This window comes from Anopheles stephensi, chromosome 2, assembly GCF_013141755.1.
Source record: "Anopheles stephensi strain Indian chromosome 2, UCI_ANSTEP_V1.0, whole genome shotgun sequence".
In the NCBI taxonomy this organism is placed as follows: domain Eukaryota; kingdom Metazoa; phylum Arthropoda; class Insecta; order Diptera; family Culicidae; genus Anopheles; species Anopheles stephensi.
Window position 1 is genome coordinate 87,092,563 of NC_050202.1, and position 14,442 is coordinate 87,107,004.

General features: G+C 44.8%; 3 protein-coding genes across 3 annotated transcripts; 2 read left to right on the forward strand and 1 right to left on the reverse strand.

Annotated features, from left to right (window-relative positions):
* The first annotated feature begins 664 nt into the window (after nt 1-664).
* On the forward strand, nt 665-2,523 carry LOC118505006 (solute carrier family 25 member 46). Its single transcript, XM_036040195.1, has 6 exons — nt 665-828; nt 906-1,069; nt 1,154-1,436; nt 1,508-1,564; nt 1,628-1,843; nt 1,916-2,523. The coding sequence occupies exons 1-6, from the start codon at nt 788-790 to the stop codon at nt 2,451-2,453; spliced, it is 1,299 nt and encodes a 432-aa protein (XP_035896088.1). The 5' UTR covers nt 665-787; the 3' UTR covers nt 2,454-2,523.
* A 68-nt stretch (nt 2,524-2,591) lies between these two features.
* LOC118505001 (gastrula zinc finger protein XlCGF57.1-like) lies at nt 2,592-4,506 on the forward strand. Its single transcript, XM_036040186.1, has 4 exons — nt 2,592-2,799; nt 2,877-3,082; nt 3,142-3,947; nt 4,020-4,506. Exons 1-4 carry the CDS (start codon nt 2,662-2,664, stop codon nt 4,424-4,426), a joined length of 1,557 nt encoding a protein of 518 aa, XP_035896079.1. The 5' UTR covers nt 2,592-2,661; the 3' UTR covers nt 4,427-4,506.
* LOC118505017 (probable small nuclear ribonucleoprotein G) lies at nt 4,472-5,025 on the reverse strand. Its single transcript, XM_036040206.1, has 3 exons — nt 4,866-5,025; nt 4,652-4,799; nt 4,472-4,578 (listed from the first exon to the last, which is right to left on the reverse strand). Exons 1-3 carry the CDS (start codon nt 4,895-4,897, stop codon nt 4,528-4,530), a joined length of 231 nt encoding a protein of 76 aa, XP_035896099.1. The 5' UTR covers nt 4,898-5,025; the 3' UTR covers nt 4,472-4,527.
* Nucleotides 5,026-14,442: the final 9,417 nt, after the last annotated feature.

Genomic DNA, 14,442 nt, shown 5'->3' on the forward strand with positions numbered 1-14,442 from the left:
CATTGGTTACACGATAGTTTCATACCAAGCTAATAAACAAAAGAACACATGCAGGGAACTGATATCAAGTTCTGGCATTCTTTCATCTTTAGTATGTTCGAAGAGAGGCAGAACTCTTTATGATTTGACACAATTCTGTTATCCTTTTAAATCCTGCTTGCCAGATCTGGAATTGCATAGCATTAGGCGTTATCAGTGTTTGAGCATCCAATGAAAACGTGGCCAACATATTTACAGATTTCAGGCATCCCTCAGTGGATGATTTTTCTTAGTTTTGGTGGTTACTTGTATTTGGATCATGCACAAATCTGCACATATCACAAAATTCAACCGATTTTCCTTGATGCAGCCGTTATAATTTGAAAAGAAGGTTTGCTGTTTGATTGGTGTAGTATTTTCACTGGATAGTGCGGAGACGACATTTCTCAGTATGCACGTAGAAAGGTTGGTTAAAAAATCCATACGATTATAGGAAAATCGAAAGCGTGATACACATGGCAGTTGAAGTACGGGCATTTGTAGCTCTTTGAGTTTGATTAATTAATTTCTTAAAATATAATGAAATTTAACCATTCCTCCATGTGTTTATGATGTTGTTTACCTTTTGGAATCGTTTCTGCTCTCACCTGTCAACGGTCAAGTGTCAGACGATTTGAAGCATAAAAATGACATTGATCCAGCCTCCGCTTGGCACATTTCGCTGTTAGTTTTTTTTTTACCAAATATTGAGCCAGTGCAAATTTTTGCAAACATCTTAAGAATTTGGTTTCGCACATAAATGTAGCCGATGTACAACCACCAAATGGCCGGCCTGGAGGATTACGAGCGGTAAGGATGGCGTTTCACCGTTTTCCAACCGATACCGAGCCGTGACTTCATGGTCCGTAATGCATTCCGCCGTACAGGTACCTGGAAGACGAGGACGAGTTAGATAATGCGCGATTCCTGTCCGCTTACAAACACACACTGGACGATGGGCAGTATCAGTTTATCAACTCGGAGCGCGATCTTACGCTTCCACTGCAAAAGCACAAGAACGTTCAGCCGCTGTACGAAAGCCCGGAGGATGGTGAGTGGTGAATATGCGAAGTTTGTTTACATTTCGGTACTGTTTCATCACTATTCGTTGTTTTTTGCGTTCTCTTTGGCACAGAAATATCGTTGCGGAAATACCTCGGTGCAAGCGTTAACCTCATCAGCTTGATAACGGAGAACCTGTTATGCCATCCGTTTTTGGTTCTGCGGCGCCAGTGTCAGGTGCATCATGCCGCCAAACGATACCACGTTGTTCCGATCACTCTGCTCCCCGTGATTGTGCATCTGCACCAGCGGCAGGGTGTCACGACGCTGTGGAAAGGTATCGGGAGTGTGCTGCTGGTGCGGGGCATGACGCTGGCTGTGGAGGATGTGATATCAAAGTTTACGCCTTGGCCAAAGTGAGTAACGGGAGCGAAAAACAGGTCCCGAAATTGAATTTCTCTAACGAATCGGATTTAATCCTTTGCAGGGAAATTAATGCTAAGACTACCGTTAAGCAATTCGGACAACATTTGCTGCTGAAATGGTGAGTTTTGTTGGCCGGGAACGGCTCCTAGCAGGATTCTAACACTTGTTCACCGTTCCACAGCATAAGCATAGCGGCGGTTGTACCGTTTTACTCTGCATCGCTCGTCGAAACCGTCCAGAGCGATATTGCCAGTGAGAAACCGGGTATATTCGACGTATTCCGTGAGGGTGCTAGTCGGCTGCTTTCCTGGAGCGTACCGCAGAAAGGGCGAATGTTGCCGGTGTGGGCTTTAGTCGGACCGAGCATATCGCTCGGACTATCGAAATATGTTTGTCAGTAAGTAAACCCAGCGTCGTCCGGCCGTAGCTTAGGCGAAATGATAATTCATTCCATCACACAATCTTTCAGGTTGTTTGTGCGCGGAATATCAACGAGAATCATGTGCAGGCGGGTAACGTTTTACGAGGAACGACGTGGTGCGCGTACACGGGATTTTGCCGCCCAAAGCCAGGTGATCGAGGTGTACTCGACGATGATTTCGCTGATGGTTACCGAGATGATTTTCTACCCGTTCGAAACGATCCTGCACCGGATCCAGCTGCAGGGCACCCGCACAATCATCGATAATCTAGACTCGGGCTACTCGGTGGTGCCGATCCTAACCAGCTACGAAGGGGTGGTCGATTGCTACCGGCAAACGTTGGCCACCGAAGGTGTCGGCGGACTGTACAAGGGTTTCGGTGCGATGATCCTACAGTTTGCGGCCCATGTAGCCGTGATCAAGCTGGGCAAGTGGTTCATAACGCAGATTTCGGAGCTGATGTCGAGCAAACCGCCCGCCAAGGTGGTTGAGTTTTACAAGCTGGAAGGCAAAACGCCGGTCGGGTCTGCCACCATGTCCCGGAGCATTAGCGGCATTAGTTCGCTTAGCGAAGAGATATCGTAGTGTGTGTTGTAGCGATTGCACGTTGAATGAGGAAAATAAAAACAAAAATATGTTTGTTCAAATCTTAAAATTGTATGGGGGCTTTCCATTTTTTTGTTCTACAACCTGTTTGACTGCGCAAGACTGTCATCTGACAGCTGTCAAAGTTTGTTATTGTTTGGAATCAGTTCATCAGCGCGAAAGGCAGGAGCTGACAAAGACGATAAAAATGGAAAATATATTGGATTTTCGCCTCATTTGCTGCACCTGTTTGAATGTTACGCATAGCACGATCTCGGTTTACCACAAGGATCTGAAGTACAGCGTTTCGCTTGCGGAAATGATCAACAAAACCAGCTCGATTGAGGTACCTGCAAGCTGCTCGGAGCTGGTCCGACCGAGGACGCTGTTGCTAATGTGCTAAAGGGATTCTTTTGCTTGCAGTTGAAACCGACCGACGACTATCCAGATAAACTGTGCTATACGTGTGCCGATAAGCTACGGATTGCCTACGAGTTTCGGTTGATGTGTGACGATTCTAATAGTATCCTTCTCAGCCATCGGAACCAGTCCAAAGACACTCCAGCGCCATTGACACTTGCTGAACCAGAATATGAAGATCTGATTAGTGAAGAAAGCGTTCCTTTACCGTAAGTCTTTAGCGTCGTAGCATGCCGTATTTCTATGGTAACTCGCGTGTCTATTGTAGGGATACAAGCAACGACTTGACCGATGTCGTCTTTGTTGAAGAATATCTGGAGGAATACCTGTTGGATTCGGAAGATACTGCACCGTCCAACGATGGACAAATCACTGAACAACAGCATTCCGATATTTCGACCTCTGAAGACGTCATCGTTGAGGAGCACTTGGATGCCGTGGAAGAGTATTTAGACTGCGACACTAGCGATACCAAGCCAGCGATCGCCACCGCGGATGAAGATGCGGAGCAAGTGAACGAAAATCAGTGCCCAATTTGTGGTCAAATTCTAAGCAAACTGGCGCACCTGAGACGCCACCTAAAAATTCACACCCGCACCAAAACCTTCTCCTGTACCCAGTGTCCGAAGAGCTTTGCACGATCGGATAATCTACGAGCGCATGAGAAAAATCACTCCCTAGAGCGGCGTTATAAATGCCCGCAGTGCAGTCAGCGCTTTAAAAGGATGGATGCGGTAAAGGTGCACATGTACGTACGGCACAAACTGTACGTGGAAACACATTTCCACGTTTGCTCCTATTGCAACACGTTTTTCGAGACCAAAGAGCAGCTGGACACGCACATCGGTAAGCACCGCCGGGAGAAGCAATTTGTGTGCCATAGCTGTGGCAAAACGTTTGCCGAACTGTTGCGGTATGAATTGCATATGGAAAAGCATACGACTCCAACGTCGGATACGGAAACGTTCGAGTGTTTCCATTGCTCGAAACTGTTCGATAGCAAGAAACAACTCGCCGTTCACATACGCTATCATACGGCGGAAAAGTTGTACAAGTGTAAATACTGCGACAAAGGTAACCAACGCTCTATTGGTGGTGTTCGGGAAGGTGGATGTGCATATATTCATCGATTCGCTTTCGTTACAGCTTTTGCACGGAAACCGGATTTGAAGATTCATGAAGACTATCATACCGGCACAAAGAACCATACGTGCCGAACGTGCGGGAAAAGCTTCTATCAAAAAAGTACGTTAAAAACGCACATGCTGACGCACACCGACGAAAAACCGTTCCTGTGCTCGCATTGCCCAAAACGGTTTAGCCAGAAGTACGACATGATTGCACACGAGCGGCGCCATACAGGTGAACGGTTTCAGTGCTTTATGTGCACGGAACAGTTTATTCACGCTCATCAGTACAATTCCCATTTGAAAATAGTGCACGATTGCGATGTGGAGTGTCGCAGGCGGAGCGTGAAAAAGTTTTTCCACGCATCGACCAAACGGACAGAAACGGAACGGATGCCGCCGGAGAGTACCGATAAATGTAATTAAGCATTAAATGGCTATTTGTAAAAGTAAGCTTGCCGCAATGTAGAATAAATGTTTTATGTGAATGTTTAGATTTATTCGAAGATTATAGATCCGGCACCATACTATATCCTATCTAATGCTTCCACCATGATGATACTGTTGCCCCGAATAACCTGAAATTTACCGCCGGCATTAGAAAGGCTCGTCCTGATTTCCACCCAATCCTTCACTGCTTCATCTACTTACCACCATTCCGATGTTGTTCCGGGTACCGTCCTTGCACTCCTCGATCGATTCATCCACCACAACGTTCATGAACGGGTCGAAACCACGCAGAATGCCGGAAACAACACGTCCACCATTAAGCTTCAGCGAAAGCCGCTTGTCCATGTACCTGGAAAAGAGTGAAAATCGGTTAGAATTTTACCTCAAAACAAACGGGAATCAGTGCCGCAATTACTTTTTCAACTCTGGGGGATGCGCTTTCGACATTTTCTACGGAATATCTTTAGTTTTCTAATGGAAAAGCTAGCGGAAAGTTTTGCACAAAGCACCGCAAATTGAGAACGCGCGTTGTTTGGGTTTGTTTGACAGCTGCGAGTGCTTCGGAAGGAAAGGTTTGACAGTTTCACGACATGTCAAGAAGGAAAACTCGACGAAAGGCTTCTGTTTTAACATCTAGATGGCGCTATAGAGATTATGTTTTTATTTTAAATTTTATTTTATTCAAACGTTTTGAGATTTGTGGAAAATAAAGCAACGAACACAGTCATTTCTTCGAGAAAATTATAATCAAAGGAAAACCAGTTTTAAGAATTCAAAATTACTTGAATGGCCCTGACCTTAAGGACGTCGCTACTTTGAGAGCTTGTTGCAGCTTTTAATCAGCTTCAAAGTTTCGATTTTGGTGATTAATCTTTATAAGTCGAACTTATGCAACGAAACAGCACTCAAACTAGCTCCAATCTTGTTGAATAATGCGTTCGAATGTGAAATAATAAAAAAAAGTAATTGCAAAAACCTGAGCAAAATTGTTTGTTTCAACCTCAACCTCAGGTATGAAGAAACAAATCTTCAAACAAGAAATCTGTTGCAAATACCGAATGGGTTTGATGAAGACGGCTAAGCGCTTGTAATACATTTCATCAACACCTACCACAGACGAACCATCAGACAGGGTATTAAGTATGAATTAAAAGTTTCTTACCACACTACATGCGGGATCCGTTAAATCACTAAATCCAGCCTGTAAAGATCACAACTTGACACGCACACATAATCGGGGTGGATGATTTGAATGCAAGATTATCAAGGTGCCGTGTAGGCAGCACGCTAACATGGTGGCGGTAGGAACGTGGGTAACCAACGCTTACTAACGGGCAGGATGTCGTAAGCCTGTGTGCCCATTCCCGTGAACTGGATAAGCCCAGATCATGTCAAACGGGTTGCCAATATTAGTCACTATCATCAAACGCTAAGGCGCCCGTTCTGGAGGCAACCTCCCCACAGAATGTTCTCGGAACATTGTTGACCGAGTCTTGGCTCTTCTTGGCTCCGGAGTAAACAAAACAGCAACATAACCAATACGGCGGAGGAATACAAATGACTGCTTCTTGTATCGGGCCTCGTACGGCGGGAGAAGTTATTTGATAGGTATCCATCCATCTTCCTGACTTCCCGCAGCGGTTGGTAGCGCGCATCACGGTATGGCGTGGTGCGTGCGGTGCTGGTGATAATGCGTGGAAAAGTTCGGTAGAATAAACAAGCTCCCGTGAAGAGAACGAGGGAAGCATTATGGTCGACATGGTTTTTGCTATCTGCGGCACAGCGTGTATGTGCAAGGATGATAATAGAAAGCGTACCACAACTTTCAGCTATGTCAACAATTGTAGCAAAGTTCGGTGAGTGTGTGCGAGTGGGTACATGATAGAGAAATGATTTCATTACTGCATTGCTGAATGAATTAAGGACTGTAATGAATGAAATGTTTGCCGGGACTTGAGAGCGTGTACGGGTCCATATTTTTTTTCGTTCGTCCCGTCTCTTTGAGCCACATTTTAATCATTCTCATGTCTGCCGTTGTCTGCCTCATCCACATCTCATCCCCTGCTAGCAGCTACTTGAGCGTGTAACGCAGTGGAGTTCGATAGTGTGTAATCGACTGATGGCATCCCATGCTTACGGTGACGCCACGACGCCACTTGAACGAAGCTCCGAGCACCCGCAAGTGGCCGGGGCTGGAAGGTCTTGTAATGCGCACGAGTGACACAATTTCATTTTGCTACTCGTTATTCGCGAACGCTTTTTTGGAATGACTTCCTTGAGCGGTTGGTATGCTTTCAAGGCACTCGCTCGCCTAGGACAAGAACGCGACGAACGCGCTCGAATAAATTAGTTGCAAACTTTGTCAGCACGCCGCCGGCCGGATGCGGAAAAGCGAGAACGAGCGAACAATGTAACCAATAAGCTGCCGGTCCCACTGTCACACTGTCATATCGTCTAGTGGTTTTTGGAGTAGGGAACGGCCTTCCGGTAGCGGTCGCGTGTCCCGACCAATTATTTGAAGCAGAATGTCTGACAGATTCTGAGAGATCGCCGGATATTTGTAAGGCTATTAAGCATAACGTTTACAGACACTGCGTAAAGGCAGTGAGTAGCGTTAGGTGCCGATCTGTGACTAATTGAAAGGCATCACTGTACCATTTAATTCTGACGGAGGCCTGCATGGTGTAAGCCTGTCATCGCCAAATCGCTGATCCCTGTTCGACCGTGTTCCCGATGCGTGTCCTTGGAGATAGGCGAGAGAGAGAGAGAGAGCGAGTGAGCGTCCCTTGGCACATACCAACGGAAAGTAGGTGGGCCTGGAGGGTTAGTTCATGACAAATGATGCCCCCAACTGTAACGTCGCACGTCAGCAATCGACTGATGTTTGGCCTCGAGTAATTGCAATTTAATTGATAATGCAGTTCCAATTCCATCCAGCTCCTCTCACCATTGAGCCAGCCTTGATTGGGTTTTGTGTTTCCGTGCCCGAAGACGCCAAGACGCCACTCGAGGTGTCTTGCTCCGGTGGTGGGTTCTCCACACAAAAGCCACCAGATGTAATTAATTATGTTCATCTTACCCTTGTCAGTGCTTGAAGGGTGCTAGGTACGGTTGGAATGGGTGGCGGCGGAAAATCAGCCGGTGCTGACATCGACTCCGGTTCTCGCAGTGACATTTGATGTGCCGGAGCCTCGGTTCGACAGACTGGAGCAACACGTCTAACAAGGAGTACTAGTAACACACACACAGACACACACGAACACTAAGTATGCTAGACAACAGGTCCGCCTTCGTTAAAGGATCGTGTGGGTGGTCGTGACACACACTCACACACACGTTGAAAAAACAAACCCACAGGACTTTCGGCTACACCTGTTGCTGTGCTGTTTGCGTTTCATTAAAAGATGAACTGTGTTGGCACAATGTTCAACCGCACACCGCGATTCGTGCGAAATGTTGCGAAAGTGTGGCTGGGCAGGCATACATCGGGCTGGCAGGCGGGTATTAATTTTTCCATTTGCTCTCCGTAAAACCCGGGCTAGCTTTTTGATGCCCCGACCGGCTGTCCAGCGATGCGAGTCGATGCAAAAGCATTCGGCAACTCCTCCTAGGCCGCAGTCAATTATCGCATTTCGGCGTCCGGTCCGGGTGCGAATTTGAGCCACCGATTGGGCGAGCCACATCTCCGCCGTACAGGCCGTTTTGGCATAAACTTCTTCATTTCATCGCTCGGGTCCCGGGTGTGAGTGTTTGTCGATTTTTTTCTCTCTCTCTTTGCTTTCGCCCGAACGGTTTTGCATCCCCCAGCAGGGCGCCTTCACTGCTGCAGGGAGCTTTTAACAATCGTTTTCAATTAAATTCAATTACACACTCCACTGGACAAATTCCACCAGATTCACTGTCCATTTATTAGCGTTTGGGTGCTGGTAGCCTTTCTCCGGGAAAAAAGTCCATCCCCCTGCGATTGGGCTACCACAATCCGTGTGTCGGCGACTAAAGCCAGCCGTTTGTCGTCGTGGTCCCTCCTTTTGTACGAGGGCAGACACTTTTCACGGAACTCTCAGTCAGTCAATGAGAATGGCGAAATGAATAGAGTTTCAAATAATTACAAAAAATGGACCACAGAAGGCGAGAACAAAGCTCGTGCAGGATGCGGCAGGAAAGAAAGCCATCTTTGTGCTGTTGTTGTTGTGTCCTCTACGGTTTTCGGTCGTTCGAACATGAATAGTACATTGTGGGCAAGGGCATCCGTGGAAGCGCCATCGAGATTAAGTCGAACTCGTTCGAGCGAAGAATACAAGTCACGCTAAGTAATGGTCTGTGTTACGGTGGTGAAGTGGTTTGTGCCGCACCAGCAGCAAACAGAAACGGTGGTTGTGTCGAATGTGAGGATATTTTAATTAAAGTGACAAACATTGACAACACTGGGTGGCGTTTTTGGGGACGGAAGGTGGGGAACTGTTTGCTCTAAGCTGATGTATACAAATATACGATAGGATGTCTTAATAATGTAGTATTATCTGTTGAGTTGCATACCCATTGGCGCTTCGAATTAATACATTCAAACTGATTGAATTTTACTATTCTATTAATTTTCTCATCGTGATTTAGTCGGAAAGCGCTTTGAGGTGGATGCGCCTGAAAGTATGCAATGTGAAATATTTCTTGTATAAGTCGCTTATTTGCTCCAATGCTCGGAAGGTATTTAGAACAAGCCGAGGTGGAAGTTATACTTATCGTCAGTATTCAATAGTGTCTCCGAATATTAAATGTTGAAGTGATGAACTATTACAATGGATTACAAAAGTACTCAAAAAGAACCTAACATGTCATAATAATAGTTGCTAGTCGGATTGCATAACTAACAGGCGTTGTGTGGTTTGTTGCGTGAGGAATGCTAAAATTTTTAACAAATCGCTTTGCAGTGAATGTTTTTCTCTCCCCTTATTAACTACCCTTAACCCGCGTTACTACTTGATAGTCCAAACGCCTGAAGGTATGCAATCCCTACTCTTGGCGATAATTGTGATGATTCTTGATGGTTAATATTGATCCTGAAGTAGTGGTGAGTCCTACGAAGGCCTTCATCCAAGGTTACGTATTGTATAGAAAGACACTAAGAAGCGAGAGACTTGTTAGATCATTGTACTAGGAAGTTTATTGATTTTTTATTGATGTGGAACGGTCTGAACGAATGCAAGAAGTTTATTTTGGCTAGTCGATACATAAGTTGAATCAAATCCCATCTTAATGCCAATCTCGCGTGATCTCATCACTGATTGGTACTACATTATAAAACGCCTTAAAGTATGCAATGCATTTGACACAGCGCGTCTAAAAATACAATTCTATAAAGTTTAAAAAAGCGACGAAACAACACTTAATTATGCATTGCTTTAAACAAATTCAAGCACTTTCCCTACACTTTACATACCACAAAGTAAATCGAGTAATTTTTCCCAGGAAAAATGTGTTTCCATTGGAATAATCATCGACTTATGCGCTCGCTTCTCAAACTCTCCGTGTTGATCCGATATACGGTAAATTGATTCCATCCATCCATATTCCATCCGCATCCGGGCTGGTGTATTTGATTGATTTTATTTGTTCTCCGTCCTCAATAAACCGCCCCATTTTCCCCCAGAAAGAACGATCGAAACCAAGGGAAAAAGAAAAATGTGTTGCAGTAGAAGGACCTCTCCGTACCTCCCAGTGCAAGCATATGCGAAATTTCGGAATTTTGGAGCATCCTCGTGGGCGGCTTACACACTTTACGCACGGCTCACCGGTAACGTTGTCGGGTGGTGTGTGGAATAATAATTCACAAACTGTTTACGGGCGTGCGTTTGCGATTACGTATGCAGAGCGTGAGATGATGGAGTCAATTAACTCTGCCATCCGACACCGTGTGCACACGTCATCGCGTGAGAAAATGGCCGGGAGAGTAGAGGCCTGTGGTGACATAATCTACTGCGCTGCCCTCAATCTTTTCCCAGCAATGCTAAGCCTGCCCAGCCTGGTGTGTGAGTGTACAAACGCGCTGTGGAAAAGCCAATTCCGGTCTGGTTTCACGTGTGACGGCTTATCCTGTTCCTGGCCGCGTGCAGCATTACTTCATCGCGCTTGATTGGGTCTGCTGGAGCTTTTTTCTCTCTCTCCATCCAGGCATTCCCTTTTTTCCCAGCGTTTTTTTTTTTAAAGAAAACTGCATGAACGAACCTTTTAAGCGTGCGTTTTTTCGTGCGCTGGAGATTATAAATTTTGTTGATCAGACGGAACCAAAGAGACGAAATCAATACGCAACTACAGCTTCACGCAGGTATGGTTTATCAGGGCGAGCGAAAACTGCACCACAAACACACAGAGACCACCAATGCAAACAAAAAAAAAATGCACCCTTAAAACAACTTCCATTGAATGGTCCGCATTGTGTGGTATTTTTCGATTTCGGGTATGAATTCGCTCTCTTCCCAAAAAACGTTCACTTTTAACCTGTTGTGGGGCAGAAAAAAATGGAAAAATATAGTTTCCACCAGTTATTGTTCCACCATCGTTCTCCAAAGGGCTGCGTCGGGTTAATTGTTGGAATGACCTTTCGTGTGCTTTGTGCTAGCTATCTCTTTCTCTCGCTCTCTCGCTCTCTCGTTTCTATGGTGGAATCAATTTGATAAATGCTTCAATAGAAATTTTAGAGCTCAGGAAACGAGGTTGGTTCTAGAGGAAGATAGTCCAAACGAAGAATGCTATTTTTGAATAATTACTTACACAACTTCATCTATCATTCCGATACGATACGTACGCAAGGGACGGTTCAATAGAAATTTTCAATACGATCGAAACGGATACCATTACAGGGCCAAAAAGGGCCTCGAGACAATAGCTTATACTAGCGTCTAATTGTAACCTGTTCCAGTGAAACCCGAGCATCGAACATTCATCCGTGCCGAAGTTGTGAAGCGTATGTTGTGATTAGATTTTCATGACAGCTACAACTTCACTTTGATTACTTTTTCAAAACCCACCCTTTCCCGTCGGTGAACTTCCGGGCTCAATTTCGCAACCCTTTTGGGCATCTAAAGTTCGGTCGGACTACCGAAAGTGGTCGAGCACGGCTCAGCGTAGCCAGAAATGAGTGCTGGATCATCTTCCGGTCGGTAGGTGAGGCAACAGCATGCTTCAGAAGAAGCGCTGATCGGTGCAATAAATCATTTACTTGTTGTAGCATTGACAAGTGGAACCGTCTGGTACTACATGCGCATCCGTCGGGAGACTGACGAGCGGACGACGAAGGCAGTAAGTTCTGTCTCCGGCACTGTCGAACCGGAGCAATGTCAAATTATCCCTAACGGCAAACGGACGAACGATTCAATCGAACCCGTTTCGATTCGTTTTTGGCGTCATTGCTTTGACTTGTCGTCCAGCAGTAGCAGCACGACGACGATATGGCTTATCAACCGAATGGCCGATGGTTCCATCGAATGTGAGTCTTTGGCTAATTAGTAGCAAGTGCGTGATGTTCATCGGTTGATACTGTTCGGAAGCAGAGCTTGTAAGGCATTCTATTTCGGAGGCGTAAATGTGATTTGTAATCGGAAGTGTTGGAATGAGAGTTTGGCATCGTTTTCATACTTCCGGAGAAGTCTTAGGCGGGTGATTAAGAACTTTTCTCTACCGTTTGGTGTTAAGCAATTTGATTAGCATACCTTTAGGCGCCTGCGAATTGTCTGTATTGTTATGGTGACGTGCCGTGCAATGGATCCCCTAATTATTTGGATCTGCAGAGATTCAAAACAGAGCATGCCTATTTTTCTTCGCACTGTATTACCCTTAGAGAAATTTTATTTATTTATTTTATTTATTTTCGATTATGACGGCTTGACGCCGTATGGTCGACCCTTAGAGAAATGTTGGATGAATTTTTAGATCTACTTAAAACACATGGAGATCCTGAGCAACTTACTGGCTTTATGACCAGAGAAACACTGTGTGATTTTTTGGTAAGAGCATTTCAGACTAGCCTACGCATCTGTCGGCTAAGAATTCTTCCAATCAGCGTCTAATTATTTTTTCAAGGGGGCCGGAAATAAATAATTGCGTGTCAAGCGTTTTAATTGCGAAACGTTAGCAACGTCAATCGTAAGCAACTAGCTTTTTGAACATTTCATGGCCTACCATTGCTGGTTTCACTGACTTAATGCTTACCCGCAGCTGGATTGTCAGTTCTGCTTGCGGGGACAGCTCTAAAAACGTAGATGCATATATTTTGCCTGAAAGTATGCAATAAGCATTACAAAATATCAGTTTTCTTGCAGGTGATTTCCTCGAAACTCTTCAAAAGTAACCCTAATGGCCGTATATGACGTTTTTATATACATTTGTTCATTTCACATCTATTGCGATGCTTAAAATGGTATCTCAAATGATTTCCGTTTAAAAAAGCAGCAGCAGTAAGAACCATCAAAACATTCCCCACAAGACAGCTTGTAAAGAAAAACCACTCCATCTGCTGTGGATAAAGTTGTATGTAATGAGCTACGTATGCGCCTTTGGTACCGCACAGCACCAAAACAAGCGCACCGAAATCAAACTTTTTTGATGTGTTCGGATTGATCGCTTGGTAATTGGATTCCTTACGATACTGTTCCCGAACTTTCAATCGTTCGCTATCCCAGTTGGGGAATGTTATCCATTTTCCAGCGACATATCGTCTCGTATGACTATCGGTGAGGCGTTCGGGAAACAAAAAACTTTTCCTCATATCTCAGGATTGACCTTAGCGTTGAGGGAGAGTGTGAGCCACAAAGTTGGACAACTTTACAAAGAAAACGGTAGAAAAATCGGGACGAAAAATGAGTTGCGAGAAGTTAGTGGAATCTGAAGTGTTTTTCTACTGCGAGTTTTATTTAACGTTTGTTCTTCAGTGGGATGGAGTGCATCGATGAAAACTTCGCCAGCCAGTGGCATACTACATACTAATTTAACTTCCTTAAAATACCGTTCAAGTGCACGATTGATGTCTCCAGGTTCGAAATCGAGCGGATGAAATAGTTTCCAATCGAAGCGAATACTGATGAGCAGACAGAAAGATAATTTATTTTCCAACTACTGGCAAATAAGTTACTTTGTATCGATTAAATCAGCTCAGTCAGCAGCTCTGGCTTGGGTTGAAGCCCAGAAAGCTGGTTTCCCATCTATCTTGCCTGTGAACCGGTTCCGCCCACTAATGACAGGTTCATTTCCTGCTGACCTTAACCTGCAATACTAGCTCCTAATGATACTAATTAACGTTTGGTGCTTTGCTCGGACTTGTCGCTTCTAAGCGCCTGAAACTATACAAAACAAACAACCGCCCGTTGGTTTAAACCGAAGCCATTTCCTTTGTAATTAAAATAGTTTCACTTAATTCCAAGCTAAACAAGGCTTATCATAATTTTGTTAAGGGATATTTTTTCCGGTTTGTTGAACTCAGGAGAATGAAAACTCGTCCCATCTTTTCCCGGGAAGCGGATCAAAGCAAAAAGATGCCAACCGTCAGACCGGTGAGTAATGATCGGTTCAATTAATTTAAATTGTAAATGCTAACAAGATCGGGCGCTCCAAACACGGTTGCGCAGCGAAGAGCGTTTCCGGTGATGGCAAGATGTACCATCCGGTGGTTACGGTTATGGTAGTAAGGTAATTAAAAAGGGATTAATCAGACACCGGGGAGAAATTGTCAATTCGGGCCCCGTCTCTCAGGATGATTTTGCGGATTATCAGCAATGCAAAGCACAATGTTTCGACTAATGTTTTGCCTGGGAAAATGTTTGTGGACCAGACAAAAGAAAAGTGGGCCTAGTCGTAAAAACATTGAGGCTTGGGGTTTTTTGTTGTTGGGCATTTTCCATTTCGTAATGAAGCCAAACGTAAGAAAAGATAATCGGGAAAATCATTTTACATCCGTTTTTGATTCGGTTGAGTGAAATGTTTTAAAGGTGTCTAAGTATTTGAAT

Coding starts and splice junctions, on each gene's coding strand:
- LOC118505006 (XM_036040195.1), top strand. CDS start 788: ATGTACAACCACCAAATGGCCGGCCTGGAGGATTACGAGCG. Junction 829..905: donor GGCCTGGAGGATTACGAGCG/GTAAGGATGGCG, acceptor TCCGCCGTACAG/GTACCTGGAAGACGAGGACG. Junction 1,844..1,915: donor CTATCGAAATATGTTTGTCA/GTAAGTAAACCC, acceptor ACAATCTTTCAG/GTTGTTTGTGCGCGGAATAT.
- LOC118505001 (XM_036040186.1), top strand. CDS start 2,662: ATGGAAAATATATTGGATTTTCGCCTCATTTGCTGCACCTGTTTGAAT. Junction 2,800..2,876: donor ACAAAACCAGCTCGATTGAG/GTACCTGCAAGC, acceptor TTTTGCTTGCAG/TTGAAACCGACCGACGACTA. Junction 3,083..3,141: donor GAAGAAAGCGTTCCTTTACC/GTAAGTCTTTAG, acceptor TGTCTATTGTAG/GGATACAAGCAACGACTTGA.
- LOC118505017 (XM_036040206.1), bottom strand. CDS start 4,897: ATGTCGAAAGCGCATCCCCCAGAGTTGAAAAA. Junction 4,800..4,865: donor CATCCCCCAGAGTTGAAAAA/GTAATTGCGGCA, acceptor ACTCTTTTCCAG/GTACATGGACAAGCGGCTTT. Junction 4,579..4,651: donor GGAACAACATCGGAATGGTG/GTAAGTAGATGA, acceptor GGTAAATTTCAG/GTTATTCGGGGCAACAGTAT.